Source organism: Pelodiscus sinensis, chromosome 13 (genome assembly GCF_052426305.1).
Source record: "Pelodiscus sinensis isolate ZL-2025 chromosome 13, ASM5242630v1, whole genome shotgun sequence".
In the NCBI taxonomy this organism is placed as follows: Eukaryota; Metazoa; Chordata; order Testudines; family Trionychidae; genus Pelodiscus; species Pelodiscus sinensis.
In genome coordinates, this window is record NC_143064.1 from 34336748 (window position 1) to 34352563 (window position 15816).

Here is a 15816-nt window from a genome sequence, read left to right on the forward strand (position 1 = left end):
AATTCTCCTTTGTTACTCCTTCCATCCCTGGTAGCTTGAGCCATTAATCATTCATTAATGGTAGCATCAGCATCACAAGAAAAACAAAATGTTCTCACCTTGATCTTTGTGATGCAGGAATGCCAATATGAAAGCCAACCACAGATGGCCCAGTCTGAGACCAAGTGACTAGCTTAGATGATGATCATGTACTCCAGCTACATTGGTCATTAACAAGAAATGCCTTCTTGCACCCTCAGATGAGGAAGAACTAGATAAAAAATTCTAATACCTACTGGCTGAAAGATGAGGACACAAGCATTCATCATACCAATAATGTTACATCATGGAAAAGAATAAGACTTGTTTTTGTAGGAGGCAAGATTACTTTAAATATAAATATGCTTGTGATACAGTGCATACAGTACAAGAACATTAACATATAAATCTATTTGTAAATGTGAGGAGGTGAGAAAACATGGGATCTTCTTCATAGCATCCAGTTATAAAACAAATTATGAAAGAAACTCTAGTAACTCTAATAGTGCCCAATAGTAATAAAGGCTGCAGGTCATAAAACGGGGAGGTTACATAAACTTGATTAATCATGCTAACAAACTAGAACCATAGTGTGTAATCAGCAGAAGTTGTATTGCGCAAAACTGAAAGGACAAACTGCAGATTAATAATCTAATCTCTCACAAATCTTGGAATGGTGAATTCTTCTTGGAATTCTTTCATTCTTCAGATGCCATTCTGAGAAGATTCTCTTTGTCAAATCTGAAGAGATGCCAGCCCTCTTCAGTAGAAAGGTCTAAAGCGCCACGTCTTACATAGTACTCTATAGATGGCTTGTTCCAAATGACTACAAGGAAATGCATGCAGCTACAGTTTGTTTTGATTGCTATCTGTTGAAAAGTAAACATGCTGGATTACTTGCAAAGCATTATTTCCTCGGTACTGGTTTGGATACTTATCTACAAATAGAAACATCGATGAAAAGGGCCAGTGGTTCCATTGCAAAAGGCCACTGCACACATAATAGAAGCCAGAGCAATTCATGTCCTCTTAACAAGCTAGTCCCTTTTTGCACATTATATAGTGGTGAACTCAAGAAAACAGTATAAATTTGAGCCAAAATTCTGTGTAGAGATGCCTTGTCCTCTTTTGGCATTGTGACATTCAAAGAGCCAACAAGCCAGTAGTGCTAGATTAGATCCACTCTTAGGCTACGTCTACACTGTAGGCTTTTTGCGCAAGAACTGTTTTGTGCAAGAGTTCTTGTGCAAAAGGTCTTCCACAAGAGTGCGTCCACACTGCCATGTGCTTTTGTGCAAGAGTGTAGACGCTCTCTTGCGCAAGAAAGCTCTGATGGCCATTTTAGCCATAGGGGTTTCTTGCGCAAGAAATTCATGTTGCCTGTCTACACTTAAATTACAATTAAATTGAGGGGGGAAAGGCTATGTAACTAGTCTATAGTCCAATTCCTGAAAATGCTGCAAAATACTAGTATATGTGATAGGCAGAGTGAGATTGCCAGGTGGCCAGGGATGGTGACTGGAAAGGTATGTTTACACAACAGCTGGCAGCAAGCCTCTTAGTCTGGAGAGACAGACTTGTATTATCAGGGTCCATGCTACTGTGCTAAAAATAGTGTTGCTGTGCTGATGGAGGCTCAGGCTCGTCATTTGACCTCTGGTGGCTAGCCCATGTTTCTGTCAACACTGCAACTTTCACATAGCTACCTTTAGCACAGTAGTGCAAGTCCCACTAGCACAAGCATGTCTACCCAGGCTGGGAGGATTGTTCCGAGCTATAGTGTAGACATATCCCAACATAAGCCTTGGAATGCATCTGCACCTGTTACTGCAATATGAAGGCTGCACATTCTCTGACTAAGTATTCTCTAGTTCTGCACCCTAAGTCCTTGGAACACAATAAATAGAGATGCCTTGAAGGGCTTCTTGTATTCCAGCATAATCACACAAACTCTGCTGCTTGCAAAGAGCAACATTTTTCCCCTAATTTTTTTAAAGTAAGTTTGAAATCCAAAGAATTATTTAGTGTGTTCCTGAAGAGCGACTACAGGGTATATAACAATATGAAATTGAGCACAGAGAAACTTAAGCGAACTATCATAAGGATTGTCCTAACTGAACTCTGAGAGTCTATTAAGTAAGATGAAAATCTCCCTGTAGAAAGTGTAGAAGTCCTACTACTTTAGGACTTCTACATCCATTTACCACTGGACCGAACAAAAAAAAAAGCACTTGATAAAATTTTGCTGGGATCAGATTTGCACTGACAGGGAAAGAAATCTATATGAAAACAAATCTACATGGGTACGTCTACACTACAGCGCTAATTCGAACTAACTTAGTTCGAATTAGATAATTCGAACTAAGCTAATTCGAACTAACGCGTCTAGAACTAAAAACTAGTTCGAATTAGCGTTTTGCTAATTCGAACTAGCAAGTCCACATTGAGTGGACTCTGAACAGGGCTTAAGGATGGCCGGAAGCAGTGCCGGCAGGGCATCAGAGGAGGACTTAGAGAGTGGAGATGCTGTCTCAGGCTAGCCGAGGGCTGCGCTTAAAGGGTCCCAACCCCCACCCCGGACAGACAGTTCTAAGGGGTGCCCCGCTTGAAAACCAGTCCTGGCTTGGATTGCCCGGAGTACCCACACTGGGCACATCACACCACTCGGCCATCAGCCCGGCTGCACTTGCCGCAGGCTGCCATCTGGGGAGAGGGGGCAATCGGGGAGCTGCAGGAGAGCTTCCACCCCCACAAGCCCACAGAGCCAGCCCAGTCCTCCCCATCGGGGGCTCGTACCCCATTCCTCCCTCACCTCCTTCCACTTACCCTTCCCTAGCCCCCCTTCTTATTGATGTACAAAATAAAGATAACGTTTCTTCCAACATTGACTCTGTCTTTATTGAACAAAACTGGGGGAGACTGGGAAAAGGAGGTGGGAGAGGGGAAGAGAAAGGCTGGGAGAGGGGAGGGCAACTAACATGATCAGGGGTTGGGAACAGGTCCCATATGAAGAGAGGCTACAGAGACTGGGACTGTTCAGCTTAGAAAAGAGGAGATGGAGCGGGGACAGGATAGAGGTCTCTAAAAGCCGGGGTTGGGTGGAGAGGGTGCATTCAGACAAGTTCTTCCTGAGTTCCCATAAAGAAGGACTAGAGGACACCAAAGGAAAGGAATGGGTAGCAGGCTTCAACCTAGTAAGAGAAAGTTGTTCTTGACAAAGCAAATAGTTAACCTGTGGAACTCCTTGCTGCAGGAGGCTGTGAAGGCTACAACTAGAACAGAGTTTAAAGGGAAGTGAGATCAAGTCATGGAGGTTGGGTCCATGGAGTAGTCTTAGCCAGGGGATAGGAGTGGTGTCCCTGCCCAAAGTTTATGGAAGGCTGGAGAGGGATGGCACGAGCCAAATGGCTTGGTCACTGTCTTCGGTCCATCCCCTCCATGGTCCCTAGGGTTGGCCACTGTCGGCAGACAGGCTACTGGGCTAGATGGACCTTTGGTCTGACCCAGGACGGCCATTGTAAGCTCAGTGTCGGGGGTCTCAGTGGACCCCCTTGATTTTCATGCACACCTGGTCCTGGGTGGCCAGGCTGGCAGCTCTCCTGCCCTAGACGGCCACTTTCCTGTGCCTAGTGCGGAGATCGTGGACGAGGTCCACGATGTCCGCACTAGCCCAGGAAGGTGCCTGCCTCTTGCGGTCCCGGGCAAGCTCCCGGGAGCCGCCAGCCTGGTCCCGGGAAGAGGGGGTGGGCTGGGGGACATCGGGTGGGTGGCTCTGTGCCGTGCCAGGTGCAGGGTCTGCTGGCTGGGTGCTGGCAGGCTTGCACCTGGCACGGGCACCGTAGCCAGTCCGTGCCCCTTTAAGGGGTCCGGGGCCGGGAGGGGGGCATAGAGTTTCCCTGGTGTTGGCCAGAGTGGCCACCAGGGAAAGCTGGGGAGGGCTAGCCTCCCACTAGTTCGAATTAAGGGGCTACACACCCCTTAATTCGAACTAGTAAGTTCGAACTAGGCTTAATCCTCGTAAAATGAGGTTTTCCTAGTTCGAACTAAGCGCTCCGCTAGTTCGATTCAAATTCGAACTAGCGGAGCGCTAGTGTAGCGGCTATGAATGTTAGTTCGAACTAACGTCCGTTAGTTCGAACTAACATTGTAGTGTAGACATACCCCATGTTTGTTACATTAATTCAACATATGTACTAATCATACTGTATAGTGAATTTATCAATCAAAATCTCATAGGTCATAAAATGAGGGAAATGACCATTTAAATTATGCAATGTTTGTAAGACTTTGTTTTAAATGATACATACCTGGCTTAATCTCTTTAACATTTCTGAACCAATGCCCAATCCTGTTTAATAGGTCAAACATTAAAAATATCAGTACACTCACATGTTTCGTGGCAAGATATATTTTAATGATGTTGTAGATGGACATTTAAAATATTTAATTGGAAATTCAAATTAAATTAACTTTTATATAGAAAGATAATATAATTACTTTTCTAATACATAATGTCATTGGAAAAGAGAAAATACACATTTTGTATTATTTCATTTTTAATTTGTATAACAAATATATTTTGAACTAAGCTATGTGTGTTATGACTAGATCATAAGGAAATGTTGATTTACAGTGAAATAATACTTTTTAAACTACAGTGTTTTGCATAAAATGTCTTTTCATTTGTGATTACTTGTACTACTATGAAATTTTGGAAATTGTTTACATTAAATGTTTTTATTTGTAAATAATTGTGATTTATTTTATCACCTTCAGAAGTACTTGAAATAAAGAGCTAGCATGGGAAAGTTTTTTAAAAAGTTAATTATTTTATATATTGTGTCAATGTTACTTCATTTACAGGTCCAGCTCTTGATCCTTTTAATTAAATTTGAAGGCATTAAAAGTTACTATTAAACATGATTATTCTTAGAAAATAAAATATACTTAGTTCTCTAACACTGGAAAACAATATTAACTCCACCTTCTAAAGTTTCAAAATTAGAGTTCAAATATTGTTCAATTTGAATGCTTCAATGTTTGGAGACACATTCATGCTTTCTTCCCTTATGAGACTTGCAGGGTATTTATTTACAGAATTATATACCTAGAAATAAGGAAAGAAAATGCTAGAAGCTAATTCATACTGAAATAGTAAATAAGTAATTATCTGATATGTTTAGTTAAGAATGAGGGATGTTAACAAGTATCCTTGTTTATTTACCTCTATAAGGTTCCATGACATAGAAGTCTTCCAGATAAAGTAACTTGCCAATCCAAGGATCATATGTAAAATAATACATAGCATAGCCTACAGTGCAACTACCTGAAAAGAGTGAACATAAAAAAGTGAAATAACTGACTCTCCTATGTAAAGTACAATAACAATATGATTGTTTAGATTGTTTATAGTTATTTTTCAGCCCTTTAAAGGAAACTTTTGATGTAAACACTGGTAGCTCTCAGTGAAAAGTCCTGTGTACTGAGCCATATTAAAATGCGACCAACATAGATTTCAGACCAAGCAGTACAAAGCCAATATTTGCTTTAATAGTATTGAAAGGCATGCGCTCCAAACTGCAAAGTATTTTAAAAGTCCTGGATATTTTCCACAAAGAAGACACAGGTAACTTCTGGAGGTACTAGGAAGGAAACATTGCGTACCTGCTGATAAACACTAAGGCAGTGGTCACCAACCAGTACTTAGGGATCTACTGGTAGATCTTGGAGCCTCTGACAGGTGATCCTGACTGGTTTGGCCAAAAGGCTCCCAAGGGCTGGCAGTTCAGCTGCCCCTCCTCCTAATGCTGTGCACCTCCTGCCTTTTGCCTTGGAGCTGCCTCCCCCACTCCCCGGGGAGCCTCCTGCTTGCTGTGCAGGGCAAAGGAGGGAGAGAAGGGATGCTAATGTCAAGGTGCCCCCTCCCACTCTGTATCCTATCTCCACAGAACAGGGTGGGGGGCACAACAGGACTTGGGATGGAGTTTGTTGGCTGCTTTTGGGAGTGGTGCAAGGCTAGGGCAGCGGTGAGCCTGCCTTAGCCCTGCTGCACCAGGAGCCACGAGGTAAGCGGTGCCCAGTCGGAGCCCACATCCTGAAACCCTACCCCAGTCATGAACCCTCTCCTGCACCCCAAACCCCTGACCTAACCCTGAGCACCCCTGCATCCAAACACCCTCCCAGAGCCTGCACCTAGAATTCCCTCTAGCACCTCAACTGCCTGCCCCAAATTCAGCTCAGAGTCCCTCTCACAGTCCAAATCCCTTAATCCAAGACCAGAGCCAGCACCCCAACCCTCTGTCCCAGCCTAGTGAAAGTGAGAGAGGATGAGGGGAAGGAGGGAGGATGGAGAGAGCAGGGATGGGGCCTCAGAGAAGGGGCACAAAGGAGGCCGGGCAAGGGTATTTGGGTTTGAGGTAGATCTTGGATTGCACTTAAATGCAAAAAGTGATCTGCTTTAAGAGGTTGGAGACCACCGTACTAAGGTATAATCAGTAGAAAACATTATCAAAAGATTTTGCAATTTTTTTTTTGAGGTAATGAGTGAAGCAGTTCTTCATAAGGAACAGGTTTCAGATGAAATGTATTTGCATTACTAACAGTAGTCAAGTCTCTATTGCCATTTGATCACATCCACAGAATTAGTATCACTGCCTGGCACTCTTGTCGATCTCCCAAAACTGACAAAGTGTAATGTGCATTGTGGATGCACAGCATGTCACCAGTGTGCCTCAATTGTGACGCGAGTGGAGCACCTTTAAGATAGAGAAGATCATTCAATCTCTGTCCATCTGTTGATGGCAGTGATCTTTTTGTTAAAGTATCTAAAAGAAAAATCTATGACATTTCCTTGCTATGGTCAGCTAATGAGTCCAAATTGGAAATTGAGAGCACTGTACCCTTCTCAGTATTGTTATCCCTTATGTCACTCTTTGTGTAATCAGGGATTACAATAGGTAATTAATAGATAACTAATAATAAGTAAATAAAGTATGTTTAGCTTACTTCCTGCTTGTCCCTCCTTTGGCACCTCTGCTATTAGACAGTGGTAGAAAGGATGTTCTCCAAAGCCATCTTCAAGCAAATCTAAAAATAAAATTAAAACATATATGCCAATGGCAGGCTTAAAAATAGTAAATAAGACTATTTATTAAGTAGCTGTCCTACTGAGGGAGTACTTGGAAATAGCTATTGGTGGTTGTAAAATTACAGCCATCAGCCTTTTCCATAAGAATGCATAGAGTATTCAAAAGGGGTAGACTGGAATAAGAGGGAAAAGAAATAAGTATGGTAGGGTGAGAATAAAAGTTATTTTGGAGCATGAATCAAGATATTAATGCACTAGGTTGTATTTGCAATAATCTTTAAGTAATATGGAGGGAAAAGGCATAAAGCTAAATAAAGGTTGTGAAATTGAAAATGTTCAAATATCAATATTTGGGGGTGTGGAAATACTAAAATGTATCTGCTATTGACAGTTTATCATGTGTATGTTTTGACTGTCCATTTACAGCTGAACTGCATAACCCTTCCACAAGGCAATAGGATTCTTTCTGTTGACTACAGTAGGCTTTGGATCAGGTTCCTACTCTGCTGCTACAGTACTTAAAATAAACAAAGGGTCATGGTTTTGGGTTGTATATTTAGAGCAGTAAAGTGTTAAATAAAAAATTCAAATGTTGCACTTCACTTTTCATCTGAAACAAGCTTTAAAAGTAGTTTGACTACTTCACCTAGGCTGCATCTAGACTGACAAGATTTTGCGCAAATACTTTTAATGGAAAAGTTTTTCCGTTAAAAGTATTTGCTATACTGGCATGTTGAGAGGAATGCTTTGTGCAAAAGCATCTGTGCCAGTGTAGACGCTCTCTTGCGCAAGAAAGCTCCAATGGCCATTTTAGCTATCTGGCTTTCTTGCGCAAGAAATTAACTTGGCTGTCTACACTGGCCCTCTTGCGCAAGAATACTTGCGCAAGAGGGCTTATCCCTGAGCGAGAGCGTCAGAGTATTTGCGCAAGAACCACTGATTTTGTACAGTACAAAGTCAGTGTTCTTGCGCAAATACTTGCAGCCAGTGTAGACAGGCGGCAAGATTTTGCGCAAAAGCAACTGCTTTTGCACAAAATCTTGCCAATCTAGATGCAGCCCCATTGATTTCAATTAGCAACTAAGTTGGAAGAAATTTCTCTAAACCTGTGTTAAGTAGGGTATGTTGAGAGGAATGATCCTGCAGTCCTTGCTTACATGAGGACTCCTGCTGACTTAGAAGAACTCCTCACATAAGTAAAGGCTACAGGATCAGTAGCTTAGTTGTCCTCTCCTATAATCAAGGTTAGAAATAACTAGGCTGCAACAGATAAAGAAATTCAATTTGTCACACAGAATAAAACTTCAGTTTTTGTGTTTTAAAAGTTAGTATTCCATTTTTATTTACAGTTCTCTGAGTACATGCTCAGTATGGACCCAGACAGGGGAAACAAAGCTAATTGCAAATAGAAAGGTACATGAAAGAAATAATAATTTACACTTATGCAGCACTATTTAAGTATCTTGCAACTGAAGATCTTACAGCTTTTAAATGAGGTAAGTGTTTTTCTCCTTAAACAAATGAGGAGACTGAGACCCTCACCCCTTGGCGTGTCGCGGGCTGGCCCTGCTACAGAATAGAGAAGACTTGCCTACTCTAAAGTTATGTCTATACTAGAGAGATTACAGTGGCACAGCTGTATCAATGTAGCTGAGCTACTGTAAGTTTTTTTGTGTAACCACTTATGCCAATGAGAAAGAGCTCTCCTGGTGACATAATTAAATCACCCCTGATAATTGGTGTGATATTTCAGCAGGAGAAGCTTTTTGCTGACAAAGCAATGTGCACAGTAAGGCTAATTTCGGTGTAGTTTTTTTTATTCACTCTGTTGCCTTGGATTAGAATGGCATGTTTACCCCAGAATGTAATTAATCTAATTGCAACCATATTATGTGCGTTCAGCCACACTGAATTAATAAAATAACACAGCATAGTTAAGGATTACTTTTAAAACAGACTTTCAGAAGCAAGGTCATAGCTAGCTACTGTTTCTGCTAATCAAAATTAAAAAACAAGTAAACAATTAAACTAAAAACCTTGGTGGTTAAAAAAACCTAAAGTATAAAGGCCTCTAATATTATCAGTATCAGAGGGGTAGCCATGTTAGTCTGAATCTGCAAAAGAGCTTCTCCTCTCTTGGAATTCACACCTCCAGATCAGCTACTAGAAGTGGGCCTCATCCTCCTTAATTGGATCCACCTCATCATCTCCAGCCTGATTCTGGCCTGCATATTTATACCTGCCTCTGGAAATTTCCACTACATGCATCTGACAAAGTGAGTCTTTGCGCACGAAAGCTTATGCTCCTACACTTCAGTTATTCTATAAGGTGCCACAGGACTCCTCACTGCTTTAATATTATCAGTTTATTAAAAACGTAAAAAGTAATATTCCAGTAGGGGTCATTATAACTTACGTGTTTTTATAAAAGTTAGTTGTAAAAAAATTAGCTAGAAAAGTGTACTTTAAAGCAGCCCTCTAAAGCCATAGAATCGTAGAACACTAGAACTGGAAGGGAGATCATTGAGTCCATTCCCCTGCCCTCACGGCAGGACCCAGTACATCCTAGACCATCCCTGATAGATGTCTGCCCAACCTGCACTTAAATATCTCCAGAGATGGAGATTCTACAACCTCCCTAGGCAATGTATTCCAGGGTTTAACCACCCTGACAAGAAGTTCTTCCTAATGTCCAACCTAAACCTCTCTTGCTGCAGTTTAAGTCCATTGCTTCTTGTCTTATCCTCAGAGGCCAAGGAGAACATTTTTTTCCCACCTCCTTGTTTCACCCTTTTAGATACTTGAAAACCGTAATCATGTCCCCTCTCAGTCTTCTCCTTTCCAAATTAAACAAGCCCAGTTCTTTCAGTCTTCTTTCATAGGTTATGTTCTCTAAACCTTGAATAATTTTTGCTGCTCTTTTCTGGACCTTCTCCAATTTCTCCACATCTTTCTTGAAATGTGGTGTCCAGATCTAGACACAATACTCCAACTGAGGCCTAATCAGAGCAGAGTAGAGCGGAAGAATGACTTCTTGCATCCTGCTCTCAAGACTCTTGCTAATGCATCCCCAAATCATGATTGCTTTTTTAGCAACAGCATCACACTGTTGACTCATATTTTGCTTGTGGCCCACTATGATCCCTAGATTCCCAGAGTTAGGAATAGTTCTTTCTGTCTGTCCTATGCTCTAAAATTGCTATGACACGTTGCCTCGAACAGGAATATTAATCATAACCTTTCAAAAATACTAGTACATACTTATTCTATATACAGTTGAACCTCAGAGTTACAAAAACCTCAACAAGTCCAGGACAGTTTTCTTATCTTGACAAATCTTTTTTTAAACTTTCCTTTTATTTTTAGCAGTTTGTTTATTACTATATTTGCTATTTTTTGGTCCCTTCTGTTACCTGATTCCAAATAAGCTGTGTGATTGACCAGTCAGTTCGTAACTCTAGTGTTCACATCTCTGATGTTTTACTTTTTATTGTAAGGGTTTCTGTGGGAGTGTTTATTTAAAGTAAAAATACAAGCTTAAAATCTTACCTTTTTCTGTTATTTTTACTGCATTTGGCATATTTTCATATGAAGCTAGTTCCTGTAGGATTAAAAAATTGGAGTCTGAGGTTTTGTCACTAGTTGTGATCTTTACACAGTACTATGCAAAAAATTGATGTTTATTCTAAGCTTTGACTTGGATGCAAAATGTTAGCTTAGGTCCCAGTCCTGCAATGAGCTTTGTAAGTAAGGTATGCAGAAATTGTTTATCTGTACCTGCTATGTTCTAGGTCATTACGAAAACTGGAAAAACTTGCAGCACATATTTTATCTTGTAAACTGAGCACAATCTAGCCATAATAATACTTTTACACTTACATAGTACCTGTTTATCAGAGAATAGCAAAACTTTTTATCATTCAAGGCTGTCAGCTTGAAACCTAGTCAACTTTAAGAAGAGAAGTAGTTTCATAGATTATCCCATCCCAAATCCCCCTTTCAATTTTTTGTGATTTTACAATTCCTTCTTTTGTTTGTTTGCTTGTTTGTTTGATTTTTGTTAAACAAAATCTCCCTTATTTGAAGGACAAAAAAACCCAGGAGAACTAGATATATAAATAGTGGTTCTGACGCTATATTATCTGGAAAAACAGAGAAAATACTTTGTGTCAGTTTTATAGTAACTTTAGGTTTCACTTTATCCATGTCTCTTGTATGGTATGTAGATGGTAAAAATTTTATGGCACTTTTTTTTAAGCTGATGATGTCCCTTTGACTAACGATGCTTCACAACCTTTGTGAGACCGATAAATGGAAGCAGATAATAGTTGTTAAATTCCCATGGTTTTGAAGTAATCTTGTAGTAAAGCTAGAAACAGAATATAGGGGACCCAATTTCCACTAATTTGCTCCAACTACAGTTGCTTTTTGTTTGTTGTTATAAAGAACATTCCTAAGTATTTTGTGAAGGCTGTAGTATGCTATCTTGTTACACCAGCAGCACTCTAGAAATTATTATGAAAAATTGCTGTTGCGAAAGCTGGCTCAGTATCTTCCAGAAACCTGAGGCCATGTTAGTGAAAATTAACTTCAGAAGATGACAGTATTTTAGCTACCCCTGCAGAAGACCTGAATTTTAGAACTCTCTTCTTGGACTCTTGGCCCATCAAGAAATGAATAATTTGTGAAGGTAATGAATACATTACCTGTGGAAAATATTACTATAGCACTTGCGGTGACTCCATAAAAGTCTCAATACTGTTCCGACAGATGTAGGAGCATATTAGGTTAGCCTACAAGAATCTGCGCATATTTCTTGCACAGAGGACTGTTATAGCATTCCTATCATGTTAACTTTATTATCCCTTTATTGTTTTGTGGGTCCATGATGTAGTTTGCAGGTGAGATGCAGTTAAAAACTAGAAAGGGAAGGCAGGTAATACATTCAAAAAGTTAAAATGGCAACTGAAGGACCCCAGTTTGGGAACAAGATCAGTATTTTTTCTTCAATATAAGTCTTGGACACATCACTTCTAGAAAAGAGGATCTCTTTAAAGGCCTGATAGGGATATTAATAGTAGGGTCCCCATTGAAGCTCCGAACCCCTGGCCACATTGTTGGGATTGTATTTGGACTATTGTGCTGTGGTTGTCACTTTGAGAATTCTGTCTGACTGCTGCTCTGGTTCTGGGGTAGCACACACTATACTTGAAGTTACTCTGTTTTTTTAAATGGAATAGCTTTCGTATCCCCAGTATGCCAACTCAGCTGTCATGGAAGGCACCAGGATGTGGTTGTGTGCCCACTTCAGCTTTTCCCACAGAGATCTATGCTATCCATAATGATTGACTCCAGAGGAGCACAAAAAGGGTGTTGAGGGTCTTGCATGCTCTCACTTTTTAATGCACCAACCATGACTTGCCACTGTAAGGAACATGGTATAATGAAAAGTAGTGTGAGTGAGTAGTAAAGTTTAGCATGGGGTTCTATGTCCTGATAGCTCCATTATTATAGTTTTATTTCTCTCACCTCCCCCATTCTTGTTAACAAGTACCTTATCTTGTAGGGAGAATTATGGTTTGGATTTTTTGTAAGAAATATAAGGAGCTGAAGGCAGAGAGGATTAAACCATGAAAGAACAGTACTGGAAAAGAACTTAAAAAACCACAATGGTCCTGTAGCACCTTAAGGTACGTCTACACTGCACAGCTATTTCAGAATACTGGAGGTATCCCAAAATAGCTACCCCGAATCTACACAAGCTGCCTGTTATTTTGAAATATTTTTTAAACTAATGGGTGCGCCATTTCGGCATCCTGGCGAACCCTCGTTCCACAAGGGTTAAGAGATGTCTTGAAATAGAGTGTTATTTTGAAATTTGGCACTGTGTTGATGTGACAAATTTCAAAATAGCCTATTTTGAAATTCAATCAAAATAAGACACACAATTTATGTAGTGGAAATTACATATCTAATTTCGAGTTTAGGGTGCTGTGTAGACTTAGAGACTAACCAAAAAAGATATAGATAGTATCATGAGCTTTCATGGGCACAACCCACTCAATTGTGCCCATGAAAGCTCATGATACTATCTATCTATCTATCTATCTATCTATCTATCTATCTATCTATCTATCTATCTATCTATATTTGGTTAGTCTCTAAAGTACTTCAGAGCCATTGTTGTTTTTTTAGTTACAGACTAACGTGGATGCCCCTCTGCAACTTTAGAACAGGTCTGGAAGAGAGCAGAATGCAGGAAGGATGGAAAAGAAGATTCAGAGCTGCAGTGCAATCTGCAGTGCAAAGCCACTTGGCATTTGGTCCTGTCTATTGATCCATGCAAATGTGGATCCAAGAGGCATGCCCAAAGCCCAGGCTCTATTCTGGAAAAATTTAGAGCTGTCATGGAGCTCGTCTGTGTGGTATGCAGGGGACAGAGAGTCACTTTGCCTCCACACACAGAATTAACATGGGACATTGACAGCACAGGGGGGCTCATATAGACTATCCTCGAAGAAATTCTTTCCATCCAAAGGGTTTTTAATCTGCATCTTAAAATGCCAAGTGATGAAGTTTCTTGGGAGACTGTTAACTATTGAATCTCACATGTGGAACTTTTGATTTATGTTCCCTGTTTCGGGGATGAGCAAGATACTGTTGGTGAGCCCCACTTGCCAAGCTATTTGATACAGCCCGCGGCCCATCCTGATGCACCCCTCCCGCCACCTCCAGGCCAATCAGCGCTTGGGTGTGGGGGTGCATGTGAAGTCTCGTCCTCCTGCCAGGTGCGTGCGGTACTAGAGGGAACTGCCAGCTGTTTAAAATGGCTGATGGTTTTGTCTGGGTTCCGCACACCCCTGGCATGGCGGGGAAGAGGGTAAGAGAGTATGCAAAGTATCCTCCACCTTTTCTCCACCACCTCGCATGTGGTGCCTAGAGAGAACAGCCCCGTCTGCCTAGGCCTTCCAGGGGCAGAGCTAGCCCAGGAACCACTACCAAAATTGGTGAAGTGGCCCTCCCTATAAAATTTTTGTCCACCACTGTCCTAATAGTAATTTAAAGATAAGGAATAAAAGCAAACTGAATTCTTTAGGGTTCAGGGCTCTAGGGTAGTTACAGAAAATATAATTTAGTGGAGGAATGTGAATGATACAATGAGTGATTAAAAACTTTATTTAATATAAAATAGTTAAGTAAAGAGGCATATTATAATGTTACAGTGCATTTATCTTCACATTATAAAATGAAATGATACATTTAGGACTATTAGTACTTAAATGAGGAGATTAGGCATAATCCTTTCTGTGAACTTGATTCACGATGGGCACCACTAATATATTAGTTTGCTGTGCTTTTTATAATCAACTATAATAATAGTGCTTAATTAATTAACAGTGAATCCACATTTCACCATATCTATATTTCTGCTACATAATTATTTTCTGATTTCTCATTGACTAGTTAAGATGCAGCATCATTTTAAATACCATACCCATAATTAACAATATTGATTGCATAGTTAAAAAGATGAACATTTTATTTAAAATACTCATAAAAAGCAGTTGGAACCAAAATATGTTTACAATATAACCTAGGTTTATGCCATCACTTACCTTGCTTTTCTAAATTATCACATTTTGATTCACTTGTATTATATCAGGCTGTGCCCAACTATCATCAAAAGTATTTTTAGGAAATAGATTTTCAGGCCAACATTTCAACAAAGTTTTATATAAACAAAAGCACACATTATCTACAGCCTATATGTCTGGGAGAACTGAATTTCTTAATATTCTTTATTCTTAAATCATTTCATTATTTATACAGCACCAACAGTGTGGTAGGTATTTAGAGAGAAGACCCCATCTCAAAGAATTTGACAGAGAGACATGAAGGGGAAAGGTGGCCATGTGGCTCAGATGCAGTGAAAAAGGAAACTGGGGAACAGGGTATCAGAGAGGTGTACAAGAGTTACACTTACACCTCATACTTCTGTGGCAGTATGAGCCAGCCTGTCTAATTTGTTTTATGCACCTTATCCGTTAGCATATTAACAGTAGTTGCTAATAAAGATGCTCACTGGTATTTATGCCTATGAGGGGAAATAACAGTAATCTTGAAAAAGGAAACTTGGAAACACAATGACTGAAAAAAAATGTGCCTGCACACTCCACTGTCCCTTTCTTACTTTGATGAGGCGCAGGATTTCAGAACAGTCCTGGGGTTCTGCCGGGCGAATTCGGAAACAGCTCATGGCGCTAGCGCCAAGGCCTGACCTGAGGAAAGCAGGAGCCAGAGGCAGAGGACTGGTTACTTCCAGGGAGGGAGATGGAGCACTGCTGGGCCAGCGTCTGGGAGATGTTCTTTCTCATTCACCATTTCCAAAGCACTTTGGGGCAGGGAAGAAACAAATGTTTCTTCCTCCTCGCCTCCTCCACCTTTCTTTCCTTCACTAAAGTGGTAATTTGGCCTCTACTCCATGTCTCTGCCTTAGTTACATCCTACCCCTAACTATCCTTGTGACCTACTACTTTCTTTTAAACTAGCAGCCCCTAAGCAGATAGATAGTCACAATGGGAAACAGCATCACAATGTACACATGTCCTGTGTCTCGGGCATAGCAGCCTGTTGGGATTACTGAGATCAGTCACTGAGACTGGAAAAAGAAGAAGAAAAAAAGACGGAGGGGAACTAAACCCAGTTGATTT

General features: G+C 40.6%; 1 protein-coding gene across 1 annotated transcript; it reads right to left on the minus strand.

Annotated features, from left to right (window-relative positions):
- Positions 1-606: 606 nt before the first annotated feature.
- Positions 607-15634, minus strand: SATL1 (spermidine/spermine N1-acetyl transferase like 1). Its single transcript, XM_025180811.2, has 6 exons — positions 15297-15634; positions 10655-10706; positions 7024-7104; positions 5243-5344; positions 4326-4366; positions 607-887 (listed from the first exon to the last, which is right to left on the minus strand). The coding sequence occupies exons 1-6, from the start codon at positions 15360-15362 to the stop codon at positions 717-719; spliced, it is 513 nt and encodes a 170-aa protein (XP_025036596.1). The 5' UTR covers positions 15363-15634; the 3' UTR covers positions 607-716.
- Between the last annotated feature and the right edge of the window lie 182 nt (positions 15635-15816).

What these genes read in the sequence shown, in the direction of transcription:
- SATL1 (XM_025180811.2), bottom strand. Translation starts at nt 15,362, where the DNA reads ATGAGCTGTTTCCGAATTCGCCCGGCAGAACCCCAGGACTGTTCTGAA. An exon ending in AAAGGAGGGACAAGCAGGAA is followed by an intron (nt 5,345 to 7,023) that starts GTAAGCTAAACA and finishes CACTCTTTTCAG; the next exon opens with GTAGTTGCACTGTAGGCTAT. An exon ending in TGTCATGGAACCTTATAGAG is followed by an intron (nt 4,367 to 5,242) that starts GTAAATAAACAA and finishes CCTATTAAACAG; the next exon opens with GATTGGGCATTGGTTCAGAA.